The sequence below is a fragment of the Apium graveolens genome, chromosome 10, assembly GCF_009905375.1.
Source record: "Apium graveolens cultivar Ventura chromosome 10, ASM990537v1, whole genome shotgun sequence".
In the NCBI taxonomy this organism is placed as follows: Eukaryota; Viridiplantae; Streptophyta; class Magnoliopsida; order Apiales; family Apiaceae; genus Apium; species Apium graveolens.
The window spans coordinates 222198194-222214298 of NC_133656.1; the positions used below are offsets into that span (position 1 = coordinate 222198194).

General features: G+C 36.8%; 1 protein-coding gene across 1 annotated transcript; it reads right to left on the minus strand.

The window, feature by feature from the left end:
• Window positions 1-14469: 14469 nt before the first annotated feature.
• LOC141691881 (uncharacterized) lies at window positions 14470-15415 on the minus strand. Its single transcript, XM_074496633.1, has 3 exons — window positions 15234-15415; window positions 14919-14952; window positions 14470-14787 (listed from the first exon to the last, which is right to left on the minus strand). The coding sequence occupies exons 1-3, from the start codon at window positions 15413-15415 to the stop codon at window positions 14470-14472; spliced, it is 534 nt and encodes a 177-aa protein (XP_074352734.1).
• Window positions 15416-16105: the final 690 nt, after the last annotated feature.

Consider the following 16105-nt stretch of genomic DNA (forward strand, 5'->3'; position numbering starts at 1 on the left):
ACCAAATGATAAATTATAGATGTTTTGATTTTTTAATGTATGAATAGCGAAAAAAATTGTATATATTTAATCGAAAACACTATTATTTTTTCAAAATGTGAACATGTATGTGATGATTATTTGAACTTTTGCTAGTGTTTTATCAAACTATTAATATTATTATATAATTATTATTAATTACTTCTATATATTATATAACACAAATATATTATTACAAATTTTAACACCTATATACTAAAATTAGTAGAAATAAACTAATTATAAAAGTGAAAAAGTTGAAAACTATATCTAAAGCACTCAATTTTTCGGAATAAAAAATCGTATAATTATTTAAAAAATAATTCCATTGTATGGAAAAAAATAAGGAAACATAATTAGGCTATTTTCAGAAAAATAAGTTTCAAATTTTCGATCATTTACTTCAGTTTATGGGGGGAAAGCTCGACTCTTACGGAGGGAAGTCCTTTCTTGTAGTGCATTATCTGGGTGAATAGTTTTTTATAATTAATTTCATAAAATATGTTCCTCTAAGCATATTTTAAAATAAAGTCTTTTTTCCAAAAAAAAGTCGGAATGCAAGGTGCTGGAACTTAATTTTTTCAGAAAATATAATTTGTCAAAAACTAACTTATAGAAATGATAAAATTTTAGTTAAATTTTGTAAAATAGTTGAAGTTAAAAGAAATAGAATCCGAAGATGTTGACGTTGTATGGTCACTTTTTTAAGTGAATCTATTCCGAAGTTCTCTATAATAAGCTCTAGCCTCTGGGGTCCTGGGTCCCACACTTGCTGTCCGTTCTTTCAACTTTAGCTGTCAAATTCACCTAAATGTTAAAGCAACTTCAATGACACTTAGAGGATATGCATCGTGTGCATTAATTCAGCGATTCAGCACATATTTCAATTAATTAATTAAAACAGGTGATGCAGGCTAGTGAGTTGAAGCCATCAATTATTAGTGCTCTTTTGATTCGACAAGGTAAGATTTGAAAATCGCCAGACTAATAACCGGGCAGCAATTTTGTGGGCCCCCTCCTTTTACCTTTTCTTTTGACACGTGTCTTCCATTTGGCACTATAACGGTTATATTACACTACAATTAGTTCAATTAGTAAAGTTAATAAAAATAACGGTCATTTTTTTACTTATAAATGTGAATTTTTGTATTCATTTTTTACACAAAAATTATAATACCCACATTCATATCTTCTCAATCTCATTTTTATTTCATAAAATATACATATAAATATATAATGGGTACTAATTGGCTCCCTTCCGAAAATTTACAATTATGTGTTTCATGGGCTCGACAATCTGTTGATCCAATATAACCACTGGTGTATTTTTCTTTTTATTCTAATATTTGGAAGTGTAATAAAGGTTTAAGTAAATAAATAAAATGTGTGTAATAGTTTTGGGAGCAGTTATTGATTGTTATTTAATTATTTATGATTTGTTGATATGTGGAATTGAATTGTGTGATTTACCAGTGAGTTGTATGATTTTATTTGACTTGTAACAGTGATTTTATTATAGTTTTAATTCCATAAATATTTCGATTGTCTTTAAAATTGGTTTTCTAATTTTATAATTCCAATAATTATTTTTTAGGAATTTATAAAATTGAGAAATCAATATATCACTAATTATTTATTTTTAAATAATTTTCTGAGTGTGTTTATTTGTAAAATCCATATTTAATTCAGAAATTCTTTAAAAATCACGAAACTTATATTTTATCAAGTTCGTATTATTCTGAGAATTTTAAAATTATTTTGGAAATTTTCGGGAATCGTTTCACCCGCGCGTTGTTTCCTTATTCATTAAAAAGCGGGTATAAAGCGTACCTTAAAAATTGTTTTAAAATTTCGAAATTATGATTTAAATAACTTCGGGATATTAGTAACATCTTAAGCCTATTTTGGCGATGTTCTGATTAATATTTATTTACGAATTGTACCCTTAAAAATAGATTAAAATGACGTGTCGGGCCTGCGGTCAGCTAAAATAAAAATAAAACGACACGTATCCAACAAAGTTGGACACGTGCCGTGTGTTGGTTGTTTCAGGAGAGTGAGTAATCAATTAAGGGGATAAACATCAACTCTCTTTGTCTCTCTCGGCTGTGCTCTCGACTGTCTCTCTTTCTCTTCCGTTACTTCTCATTTTTCTTTTCTTTTTCGGCCCGTCTTCTTCCTTCCTCATTTGGCTGCTCTTGCCCTGTGTTTCACCGTCGTTTTCCGGCTTGTTTTTCCGGTGAGCCGCCGCTATTTTTCAGTTTGGCTTGGTTCGATTTTTGCTCATTTGATATACATATATATATATATGTGTGTGTGTGTGCCATGTGTATGCATATGTAATGTGTTGTGTGTGTGCTGTGTAACTGTGTTGAGTGTGTGTGTGGGCGGCGTGTGGCCGTGTGTGCTGCGGTTGCTGCTCTGTGGTGTTTCTCAGTTGGGTTGCTCAGCTGGGCATCTCAGTTGGGCTGGTGGTTTGGGCCTTGTTGGGTCGTTCATGTTCTGTTGGTTTGGATTATTGCAAATTTTAATTTCAATTTTAATTCCTTTTATTGCAGGGAATTATTGATTAACATTCGTGATATTAATTATTCATGTTGGGAATGATTTTTAAAATAATTGGGAGAATTTACGATGGAAACCCGAAATTAATCGGGTACCCGTAAATTTTACCGCCGTTGACGATGAACTTCGGTGAGTCAACGGTGGACCGTGATGATCATTATCTGAGACCTAATCTTAATAAATAAATAAAAATAAATCGTATATTGGAGTTGTACATAATAATTGCGTGATTGTGGAATTGGTAGAATATCGAGACTTGTGATTTGTTGGTTGTTGACGTCGACTGGAATCGACGGGTAGTCTTATAAACAAATGAGATGCTGCCAAAATTTTCTAAAAATATATTGTAAATGTACATAATTATGTTCTACGTGTTATCCCTTTTTATGTTCGGGATATGTGATTATGTGATTATGTGTATAATAATAATACGAGTTGGGTTGTCGAATTTGGGTTATTAGGATTTGAGGATATCAAGCATGTCGGTATAACTAATTAGGGTACTCTGTATTTGTAGATCCCAATCGAGTTTTCCCAGGATCAAAGTCAGCGTGAAAGCTACTTAGGGTTTTGTAAAGCGTTGCAAGGCAAGTACCCCTAACCATTCTTTTATGGTTCAGTGCATATGAATAGCTAAATGTTTTACTTTCGTAATGGAACAGAAACGTTTTAAGTTGCGTATCCCCTGTAGTTATAAATCAGTGTTTTCAAATTATTTTGGAAAAAAGTAACTTCGAAAGGTACCTATCTCGAATGGAATTATTTACGAAATGAACTTTATATGTGTGATGGTTAAAAAAATGATTTTGAAAATGAGATAGGTACAAGTGTTTTGAAAACTGGATAAAATGGTCAGATATGGGATACATTGGGGCCAGAGTAGGCCTATTGAGGTGGCGTAAGAGGCTAATTCAGTTACGCGCACTATAAAACCGATTAGTCCAGCAGGTCAGAGACCTAGCTAGTCTCTGAGTTTCGGAACAGGTAAATGGGATGGCAGTTAGAGCCGTCTGGTGTTGATAGCCTGATCAGCTGTCTTCACATATCCGCTACGTATCTGATTGGGATTTGTAATTTATATAAGAGCATAAGTAGTTGATACAACGGTTTTATAAAAGTGATTAGCATGCTAAAATTGGACTCTGGTATTTACACAACACACTACTATGTTGTTTTGACAAAGCATGCTAGTTAGTGATATCCAGTTATCTCCGATTTTCATTATAAAATGTTGATATCATGATTACAGCTCTGTTATTATTATTGTTACATTATTGCTTTTATTCCGTTATTCATATGTTGGTGCCGCTGAGCGATTATGCTCACCCTTGCAAACTGTTATGTATATCTCGCAGATACCTAGAAGATCAGTCAGACCGACCCATGTTCCCGCCCCTACTGGACCCGGCTCCTCTGAGGTAGATTGTATAAGACCATGAGGTCTGATGAGTTGCTGAATAAAGTTAGTGTGTGTTAGATGTTGAATAAAGAGTTTGTAATAATGAGAACTTGAATTATACTTGAACCTGGATCAGATCTTGTTTTGGGGTCAAAGTTAGTATATTTTAATAATAATCTTGTTATTTATATTTTGGTTGTTGTGTTTGGTTACGTCAACTTCTGACCCCGGGGTTGAGGCCGTCACAGTTGGTATCAGAGCTACAGGTTCAATTCCCTGATTCAGGTTAGGGATTGTGTCGAGTAGGTGATAATGTGAGTCTTTAGGTGTGAGTCAGCAACTCATATAGATGAGCAAACCTTTAGAGTCAGTCGAGGATTCCGACGGCGTTACCCTGGCATCTATTAAATGTTTGATAGAATTGCATTGACCTGGTTGTGTCTTCCCTGTATATTTATTATGTTGACAGTGGCCTATTGCGATTTCGAGTTCTCCATCTCGGGAGAATCCCTCTGATTCGGATAGCTCAGATTCTGAGAGACCCCCGGATGTTGCTACTGAGCAGACCCCTATGCCACCTCCACCAGCTCCTTCCTTTGTGCCAAGAGACATCCTTGGATCTGGTCCTCGTCCGCATTGGGTACGTATGTATGTGTCTGCTGTCAGGGATTACCCTCCCGGCTGCGGTCCCGTTTCTTCTATGATGAGACCTCCAGTACCTCCTATGGCCCCTAGTGGTACTTCTTCACCGATCCCTTACCATGTTCACCGAGCGGTGAACACTTCTTTTATCAGAGATCAGAGTCCGGAGTTTGCTGTTCAGTTTGATCAGGTACCTATTGCACCTTTCCAGGGTATTTCTGCCCCTTCCCCTGAGGTGCGAGCCCGTGTGAGAGCATTGACCCAGATGGATGTAGAGAGGGCTAGATCTGTTGACCATTTTTTTAGTTCAGAGTTCAGAGCTGTGCAGTATCAGGACCTAGTGAACTGGCTAGTGTTTGAGCTAGGTTCCATTGGTGGTAGTGGTTAGACAGGATTGCAGCAGAGAGATACAGAGCTCAGTGTTGTCTTCTAGGAGTTCTGTAGTTGTTTACTTTGTAGATGTACATTATGTTGTGATAGTTTGTAATAGGCGATGCTTCTATGACAACCAATTTTGGTGTGTATTCGGATAGGTTCTTTCCAGTTGGATTTTCAGTTGTACTAGTTGGATTCTGTTGGTTATTGTTTTTTTAGCTGCTTTATCTTATTGTTCAGTTTTTATATATTGTGTGTTGCTATTATTGTTGTTATTATTATTGTTGTTTCTGTTGCTGGCATTTTTACATTATAATCATTCACTCAGGACAGATCCAATTAAACTGGGGATGAGAATATTGTCTTAGTGGCAACGCTCTCCTGATGCATAAATATAAACTGCTGGAGCAATCCATTTTCTTATATATAACTGTAATATTTCAGGAGATGCCACCAAAGAGAAACTCTCAACCCAATAACGGATCTGCTGGGGATCCTTCCATGAGTGACTTGATGAACTTGTTGCGTCAGCAGACCGTACAGCTGGCCCAACATCAACAACAATTCCAGCAGCAGCAACAACAATTGCAACAACAGCAACAACAACAACAGCTCATACAACAACAACAACAACAACAACAGCAAATCCAACAGCAGCAACTACAAATCCAACAGCAGCATGAGATGAGAGGGGCAAATCAGGGTGTTAGTTTTAAGTCTTTTCAAGCAGTAAAGCCCCCAGAGTTTAAAGGAGAAGTAAGTCCTGTTGTTGCCAGGATATGGTTAAAGGAGATGGAAAAGGCGTTCGCGCTCACTAAGGTCAGTGAGGAATTAAAGACTGACTATGCTAGTTATTTTCTAAGGAATTATTCGAATTATTGGTGGGAATCTACGCGAGCCCTAGAAAGAGAAGGTCTAGTTCCCTGGGCCAGATTTACAGAGTTGTTTTTGGAGAAATACTTTCCGGACTGTCTCCAAAGTCAAATGGAGATGGAATTTTTAGAATTGAAACAAGGAGATAGGAGTGTTACGGAATATGAAGCGAAGTTTACGGAGTTGGCCCGTAGAGCACCGGAATATGTGAGTTCAGAAGCTCAATGAGTGAAGCAGTTTCAACAAGGGTTGAAGCCAGAAATAAGGAGTGGAGTTGTAGCCTTACAACTCAAGACCTATACTTCGGTAGTTCAGGCTTCCCTAGTGATAGAGAGAGATCAGAAGTTAGCGGCAAAGGAGCAGGGTGAGAAGAAGAGGAAATTTGAAGGTGGACCCGCTAGGTCAGAATCAGGAATATCAAGTCGAAAGTTCCAGCGTTGGTTTGGCAAGAATAAGAATAAGAAGTTCAAAAGGCAGAACTTTCCCCAGGCTAAACCCGGTACTACTTCAGTTAACTCTGCCCCGACGAGGATGAGTAAGCCAGTGGTTGATAGTAAGACGTGTGGGAAGAAGCACAGTGGACAGTGCCGAGAGAATATCAATTGTTTTAAGTGTGGACAGAAATGTCACTATTCCACGGAGTGTACGTCTGAGATTCAAGGAGTTACTTGCTTTAGTTGTGGCAAAGTGGGACACATAGCTAGGAATTGCAAGTCAGTGACCCAAGGTAATGTTGGAAGGAGTGTGTCCCGAGGACCAGCAACCAGTACTGCTAGAGCTAGGACTTTCAAGATGACCCAGAAGTCTCCAGTTCATGACTCCGATGTGGTTGCAGGTACGCTTACTCTTAATTTCCGTACCTGTAACGTTTTGTTTGATTCGGGAGCGTCCAAATCTTTTATATTTGTAAATTGTGTGAGTAAAATACAATTGATGTTAGAAGACCTAGATGAACCTTTGACCATAGTAGTGGCTAATAAATATAAAGTACCTGTAAAATAATTTTGTCCTAGTTGTTCCCTAGAGATTTCAGGGTATATGTTCTCTGTTGATTTAATATCTTTCGAGTTGGGGGACTTTGATGTTATTTTAGGCATGGATTGGTTGTCTTTACATAAGGCGAATATAGACTGTAAGAAAAAGAGAGTTGTTATGTACACCCCCGATAATAAAAGAATCAGTTACCAAGAATAGAGATAAGATAAAAAGTTCCTCTCAGTAATGCAAACAAAGAGAATGTTGCGGCAAGGATGTGAGGCGTATTTGGCTTATATGGTGGATACGGAGAAAGAGACCCCTATTTTGGATGAGATTCCTATAGTGAGAGAATTCCCTGATGTTTTCCCAGAAGAGCTACCAGGATTGCCACCTGATCGAGAGATAGAGTTTTCCATTGATTTGATACCTGGAGCTGAACCAGTTTCTACGGCTCCATACCGGATGGCCCCAATGGAAATGAAAGAATTGGCTAAGCAACTTCAGGAATTATTGGATAAGGGAGTTATTCGACCCAGTGTTTCCCCGTGGGGTGCTCCAGTGCTATTTGTGAAGAAAAAAGATGGAAGTATGAGATTGTGTATTGATTACAGAGAACTGAACAAGTTGACGATAAAGAATAAGTATCCTTTGCAACGCATCGACGATTTGTTTGATCAACTTAAGGGAGCATGCTTTTTTTCAAAGATTGACTTAAGATCTAGCTACCACCAACTGAAGATAAAGCCTGAAGATATCCCCAAGACTGCATTCAGGATAAGGTATGGCCATTACGAGTTTCTAGTGATGTCATTTGGATCGACAAATGCGCCAGCGGCTTTCATGGATTTGATATATAGGGTATATAAGGAATATCTGGATAAGTTTGTTATTGTATTTATTGATGACATCCTCATATACTCGAAGAATCCGGAAGATCATGCAATGCATCTACAGATTGCCCTTCAGAAGTTAAGAGAAAAGCAATTGTATGCGAATTTTTCTAAGTGTGAGTTTTCGTTGACGGAAGTACAGTTTCTTGGTCATGTAATAAGTACGGAAGGTATCAAAGTAGACCCAGTAAAGATTGAAGCCATATCAAAGTGGGAGCAACCGAAGACACCAACAGAAATAAGGAGTTTTCTTGGACTAGCAGGATATTATAGAAGGTTTGTGAAAGATTTCTCGAAGATTGCATCCCCATTAACCAAGTTGACCAGGAAGAATGAGAAGTTCGTTTGGACGGAAAAGTGTGAAGAAAGTTTCTAGGAATTAAAACGGAGATTAGTGACGGTTCTAGTGTTAGCATTTCCAGATGAGACGGGAAACTTTGTAATCTATAGTGATGCTTCTTTGAAAGGATTAGGTTGTGTGCTAATGCAGCATGACAACATGATTGCTTATGCCTCCAGACAGTTTAAGCCTCACGAGCAGAAATATCCATTTCATGACCTTGAGTTGGCAGCTATAGTGTTTGCTTTGAAGTTATGGCGTCATTACTTGTATGGAGAAAAATGTGATATTTATACAGATCATAAGAGCCTGAAGTACATATTCACGCAGAAGGATTTGAACATGAGACAAAGAAGGTGCTTGGAATTGATTAAGGATTATGATTGTTCGATTAATTACCACCCAGGTAAAGCCAATGTGGTGGCTGATGCCTTAAGTAGAAAAGAAAGGTTGAATATGGTTAAGATTGCGGAGGAATTAGCACAAGACTTGGAAAGAATGGAGATTGAGGTCCGAGTACCTAGTTAGAATCAAGAGCAACTATATGAAGTTACTTTTCAACCGGCATTGATGGAAAAGATCAAAAGGTGTCAAGAAGGAGTTATGGAACAAGAGTCGGACACTTTGACGGGAGAAGAGTTATGTACTCAAAAATATAGTCAAGGTTTGTATAGATTTTCGTCCAGGGTTTGGATTCCTAATGTAACGGAGTTGAAGAATGAAGTATTGCAGGAAGCGCATAACTCTAGGTTTTCTATCCACCCTGGTAGTACTAAGATCTATCAAGACTTGAAGAGAAACTTTTGGTGGCCAGGAATGAAGAGGGATATTGCCAATTGGGTAAGTAAGTGTCATGTGTGTCAAACGGTGAAAGCAGAGCATCAACGACCGAGTGGATTGTTACAACCTTTGGAGATTCCCCAGTGGAAATGGGAAGAAATTGCTATGGACTTTGTAGTGGGATTGCCAAGGACGAAAGCGAATCATGATGCTATTTGGGTAATTATTGATAGATTGACTAAGTCAGCGTATTTTCTTCCGATCAATGAAAGGTATTCGTTGAAAAAGCTAGTTACGTTATACTTGGATGAGATAGTTACCAAACATGGAGTGCCTATTTCTATAGTGTCAGATCGAGACCCGAGATTTAATTCCAGGTTCTAGACTAAATTCCAAGAATGCCTAGGAACGAAGTTGAATATGAGCACCGCTTATCATCCTCAGACGGACGGCCAAAGTGAAAGAACGATTCAGACCATAGAGGATATGTTGAGGGTCTGTGTTTTGGATTTTAAAGGTAATTGGGATGAGCACCTACCTTTGATTGAGTTCTCGTATAATAATAGTTCCCATGCCAGTATTGGGATGCCGCCTTACGAAGCTTTGTATGGACGTAAGTGTAGATCACTGTTGCTTTGGGATGAGGTAGGAGAAAAGAAAGTGTTGGGTCCTGAGCTGGTTCAGCAAACTAGAGATGCCATAGTGTTGATTCGGAAAAGGTTAGAAGCAGCCCAAGACAGACAGAGAAAGTATGCAGATTTACATAGGAAAGATATGGACTTCGAGATAGGAGCTCTGGTGTTACTAAAAGTGTCACCTTGGAAAGGGTTAGTACGATTTGGTCAGAAGGGTAAACTTAGCCCTAGATTTATAGGACCCTTTGAAGTTTTGAAGAAAGTAGGGAAGGTTGCTTATGAGATAGCGTTACCCCCGCAGTGGCAGCACATTTATAATGTGTTCCACGTGTCTATGTTGAAGCCCTATGTCCCTAATTCGAATCAAGTCATAGAATATGAACTGATTGAGCTTCAGCCAGATTTGTCCTATGTGGAACAACCGATTCAAATCCTAGACCGTAAGGAACGAGTCCTTAGGAATAAGTCAATTCCTATAGTAAAAGTTTTGTGGAGAAATCCTCGAGTAGAAGAGTCTACTTGGGAATTAGAGTCAGACATGCTTGATAAATATCCTCATTTGTTTCGTTTAGTCAGATTCTGGGGATAGAATCTTTTTAAGGGGGAAAGGATATAACGACTCGTGTATTTTTCTTTTTATTTTAATATTTGGAAGTGTAATAAAGGTTTAAGTAAATAAATAAAATGTGTGTAATGGTTTTGGCAGCAGTTATTGATTGTTATTTAATTAATTATGATTTGTTGATATGTGGAATTGAATTGTGTGATTTACCAGTGAGTTGTATGATTTTATTTGACTTGTAACAGTGATTTTATTGTAGTTTTAATTCCATAAATATTTGGATTGTCTTTAAAATTGGTTTTCTAATTTTATAATTCCAATAATTATTTTTTAGGATTTTAAAAAATTGAGAAATCAATATTTCATTAATTATTTATTTTTAAATAATTTTCTGAGTGTGTTTATATGTAAAATCCAGATTTAATTCAGAATTTCTTTAAAAATCACGAAACTTATAGTTTATCAAGTTCGTATTATTCTGAGAATTTTAAAATTATTTTAGAAATTTTCGGGAATATTTTCACCTGCGCGTTGTTTCGTTCTTCGTTAAAAAGCGGGTATAAAGCGTACCTTAAAAATTGTTTTGAAATTTTGAAATTATGATTTAAATAACTTCGGGATATTAGTAACATCTTAAGCCTATTTTAGTGATGTTCTGATTAATATTTATTTATGAATGATACCCTTAAAAATAGATTAAAACAACGTGTCGGGCCTGTAGTCAGCTAAAATAAAAATAAAATGACACGTATCCAACAAAGTTGGACACGTGCCGTGTGTTGGTTGTTTCAGGAGAGTGACTAATCAATTAAAGGGGATAAACATCAATTCTCTTTGTCTCTCTCGGTTGTGCTCTTGATTGTCTCTCTTTCTCTTCCGTTACTTCTCATTTTTCTTTTCTTTTTCGGCCCGCTTCTTCCTTCCTCCTTCGGTTGCTCTTGCCCTGTGTTTCACCGTCGTTTTCCGGCTTGTTTTTCCGGTGAGCCGCCGCTGTTTTTCAGTTTGGCTTGGTTCGATTTTTGCTCAGTTGGTATATATATGTGTGTGTGTGTGTGCCCTGTGTGTGCATATGTGCTGTGTTGTGTGTGTGTGTTGTGCTGTGTGTAACTGTATTGAGTGTGTGTGTGGGCGGCGCGTGGTCGTGTGTGATGCGGTTGCTGCTCTGTGGTGTTTCTCAGTTGGGTTGCTCAGCTGGGCATCTCAGTTGGGCTGGTGGTTTGGGCCTTGTTGGGCCGTTCATGTTCTGTTGGTTTGGATTATTGCAAATTTTAATTTTAATTCCTTTTATTGTAGGGAATTATTGATTAACATTCGTGATATTAATTATTCGTGTTGGGAATGATTTTTAAAATAATTGGTAGAATTTACGATGGAAACCCGAAAATAATCGGGTACCCGTAAATTTTACCGCCATTGACGATGAACTTCGGTGAGTCAACGGTGGACCGTGATGATCATTATCTGAGTCCTAATATTAATAAATAAAAAAAATCATATATTGGAGTTGTACATAATAATTGCGTGATTGTGGAATTGGTAAAATATCGAGACTTGTGATTTGTTGGTTGTTGACGTTGACTGGAATCGACGGGTAGTCTTATAAACAAATGAGATGCTGCCAAAATTTTCTAAAAATATATTGTAAATGTACATAATTATATTCTACGTGTTACCCCTATTTATGTACGGGGTATGTGATTATGTGATTATGTGTATAATAATAATACGAGTTGGGTTGTCGGATTTAGGTTATTAGGATTTGAGGATATCAAGCATGTCAGTATAACTAATTAGGGTACTCTGTATTTGTAGATCCCAGTCGAGTTTTCCCAGGATTAAAGTCAGCGTGAAAGCTACTTAGGATTTTGTAAAGCATTGCAAGGTAAGTACCCCTAACCATTCTTTTATGGTTCGGTGCATATGAATAGCTAAATGTTTTACTTTCGTAGTGGAACAGAAACGTTTTAAGTTGCGTATCCCCTGTAGTTATAAATCTGTGTTTTTAAATTGTTTTGGGGAAAAGTAACTTCGAAAGGTACCTATCTCGAATGGAATGATTTACGAAATGAACTTTATATGTGTGCTGGTTAAATAAATGATTTTGAAAATGAGATAGGTACAAATGTTTTGAAAACTGGATAAAACGGTCAGAGATGGGATGCATTGGGACCAGAGTAGGCCTATTGAGGTGGCGTAAGAGGCTAATTTGGTTGCGCGCACTATAAAACCGATTAGTGCAGCAGGTCAGAGACCTAGCTAGTCTCTGAGTTCCGGAACAGGTAAATGGGATGGCAGTTAGAGCCGTCTGATGTTGATAGCCTGATCAGCTATCTTCACATATCCGCTACGTATCTGATTGAGATTTGTGATTTACATACGAGCATAAGTAGTTGATACAGCGGTTTTATAAAAGTGATTAGCATGCTAAAATTGAACTCTGGTATTTACACAGCACACTACTATGTTGTTTTGACAAAGCATGCTAGTTAGTGATATCCAGTTATCTCCGATTTTCATTATAAAATATTGATATCATGATTACAGCTCTGTTATTATTATTGTTACATTATTGCTTTTATTCCGTTATTTATATGTTGGTGCTGCCGAGCGATTATGCTCACCTTTGCAAATTGTTATGTATATCTCGCAGATGCCTAGAAGATTAGTCAGACCGACCCATGTTCCCGCCCCTACTGGACCCGGCTCCTCTGAGGTAGTTTGTATCAGACCATGAGGTCTGATGAGTTGCTGAATAAAGTTAGTGTGTGTTAGATGTTGAAAAAAGAGTTTGTAATAATGAAAACCTGAATTATACTTGAACCTGGATCGGATCTTGGTTTGGGGTCAAGTTAGTATATTTTAATAATAATCTTGTTATTTATATTTTGGTTGTGTTTGGTGACGTCAACTCCTGACCCCGGGGTTGAGGCCGTCACATCCAATAACCGGTCGATATTCAAATAAGAATAATTTATGGGGGCAATTTCATGATGATTATGCAAAAAAATAGTGTGTCACTCCCGAAAATTTTCATGCCGAACCTCGTTCAAAAGTTGCTCGTGACTCACACTGGACACCGTTAAAGAGAACACTAAAAAAATGGCAATGTGCCAAGAATCAAGCTAGTAAGCACTCTGCAAGTGGAACCAATTTGGTGGATGAGGTGAGATTTTTTTTTATTATTATTTTTACTTTTAGTTATATATATACATATATTAATTGTGTGCTAACTTAATATGCATATGTTGTCATTTTATTTAGACAACTCAAGCTCAAGGACTATATTTCAAGGAGATGAATAAGCCATTTGACAAATGAGAATGCTATGAAGCAGTTGCAGCACTTCATCAATTTGTAGACATTCCAAATACTTCTCCTCCATTTCAACGAAACTTCCCAACATAAATGGAATCGACAATCAATTTGAATAGTGATGATTGAATTGATGAAGAAGGTTTCACGACTCCAGAGTACTAATCGAGAAACAAAAAGTTCATCTAGTCCAGTTAGACCGATGGGAACAAAGGCATCCAAACATGCAAAAAAAAAGGAAAGCAAGTTATGACCCAAAAAGAAGAGATGTCTATAGCTATTTTCAATAATATGCAATGTAACCAAAAATAACTAGTGGAGGCCAACATCAAAAGAGATGAGGAAACCCTTTAAATGTCGAGGGAGATCTTAGAACTTGAGAAATGAAAGGAAGCAAGGCAGGCAAGACTTGATGCACCAGAGGAACGGAAAGAAACAAGATTGGCAAAATATGAGGCTATTGAAGAATTAAGGGAGCAAACAAAGATCAAGACAATGAATACTAGCCAAATGACCCCTAATTCAAAAAAGTGGTTTAAAAGAAAGAAAGCTGAGATAATGGGGCAAGTGAATGAGACTACTAGTGGTGGTGGTGGTGCTTATGTTCCTCGCTTTGACGATGATTTTTATGATTAGATTTAGTTTTGTTTCTATTTTTAGTTCAATTATGTATTCTGTTTTCTTTTTAATTCAACTATGTTCAATGCTTTCAAATTCAATAAAAGAAATTTATTTAAATTATGAAGTCATACATTGCAAAAGATAATTATTTGACATGAAAATTATTGATTGGCTTCTATTGCCCAGTTGTACTCTATCAAATCATTTTGTAGCATCGTATGAATATAAGCTGATTCTAAGTTCTCATTACGATCCCAAAATGCTTATTGATTTCTTCTATCTCTTTATACTGGTGCAAAAGGAATTATAACTCCATTACAATCTACCGCCCCATCATAAATCTGTGATGCGGATGTATTCATTAGATCTTCTTCTACTGACTCAACAAATTCATCTTCCACGAATTCTTCCTCAACTATCATGTTATGTAATATGATACAAGTCATCATGATACTTCTAAACGTGGAACGTTTATGCATTCAAGCGCTATGGCGAAAAATAGCCCATCGAGATTGCAAGATACCAAAACACCTCTCTACATCTTTATGATATGCCTCCTGTTTCTTAGCAAACAATTTTTGTGATTGGGTGGCAAGATTTGATATGGTTTTTACAAATGTTGAATACCTAGGATAAATCCTATCAACAAGATAATACTCATTGTTGTATCTTTTGCCATTGACATGAAATACCACAGTTGGGCTATTTCCCGCAATGACTTTATCAAACACGGGAGACTGACCTAGAACGTTAATATCATTTTGAGCTCCAGGTACACCGAAGAAAGCGTACCACACCTAAGTGTCATATGAAGCAACGGCCTCTAGAATGATAGTAGGGCATCCCTTTCGGCCACTATAAGCCCCACCCCACCCGCTTGGACAATTCTTCCACTCCCAGTGCATACAATCAATACTTCCAATCATACCTGAAAATCCCCTTGGCTAGGAGCCTTCTTAAATCTGCAGGTGTTGGAGCACGAAGGTACTCTTCACCAAAGAGTCCTTCGACTTGCTGACAGAATTTTTTCATGCACTCAAGTGTAGTTGATTCTCTCATTCTACAAATTTCGGCACATTGATCAGCCGCTGCACCGTAAGCTAGCATTCGTAATGCAGCAATCATTTTTTGGTGAGGTAGCAACCCTAATAATCCAACTGCATCTACTTTTTAATGCCAATATAAATCTTGCTTTCAAAGAGCTGTCATGATGTGATTGAAAACATGAGTACGCATTCTATACCTCCGGCGGAAGTCATCTTCACTGAATATTGGACGATCAATGAAGTAATCTTCCATTAGATTTTTTTCCCTCGATTGCCTTTGTCTATGATGATTGGAAGATTTTCCAGGCCGTGAGCCGCGTCCTTGTGGTTCATCTGGAGCATCGATGAAGTCCATCACTATTGTCGCTTCGGTCACCATGGTATTCATGATTTCAGACTCTTCTTGACTGTGTTGTTGTCTCTGACTCAACAATCTTTTTAATGCATTCATTATGATAAAATTTTGTTTTGATTTTGAGATACTATCATCATATTATTATAATATTACTTATAGACAATCTTTCTATCTATAAATTTAGATCAAGACACATGTCATTATGTGATTCAACGAAAATCTTATCAAAAATATAAATTTATCCACAATGTTATCAAAATTCTAAAATCATCCAAGAATCTATGATTTGATATTATTCGTAGGACCATTAAATAATATAGATGAATTTAGATTTATGATATAAAATTTATTTATTTATTTGATGAATAGTAATTGATGAATTGATGGAGTTATATGGGTGCATAAAAATTAACAAAAATAGTTAATTCATCATGAATAGTAATCAATTACATCTATTTAATTCATGAATTGATGAATTAAAGGTGTTCATGGGTGCATATGCTCTTATGTATGCTCCTAGTCAGTTTTGTAAAGTGCATAAGCCGACTTAAGCGGAATTGTACGTAAAAGTGCTTGAATTAGTGTAAAATTAGATACTTAAGTGTTTAATAAAGTTTAAACGGCTCTAAGAGGAATTAAGCGGGTTTTAATCGATTAAGCAGTTTTTGACCAATTAAAAGGGGATTAAAAATAATTAGAAAAAAATAAATCTTA

Excerpts from the sequence above, each read along its gene's own strand:
- LOC141691881 (XM_074496633.1), bottom strand. The coding sequence starts at position 15,415 with ATGGTGACCGAAGCGACAATAGTGATGGACTTCATCGATGCTCCAGAT. Across the intron at positions 14,953-15,233 it reads GAAGATGACTTCCGCCGGAG|ATTTAAGAAGGCTCCTAGCC; the intron begins GTATAGAATGCG and ends CAACACCTGCAG. Across the intron at positions 14,788-14,918 it reads CTAGCCAAGGGGATTTTCAG|GTGTGGTACGCTTTCTTCGG; the intron begins GTATGATTGGAA and ends TATGACACTTAG.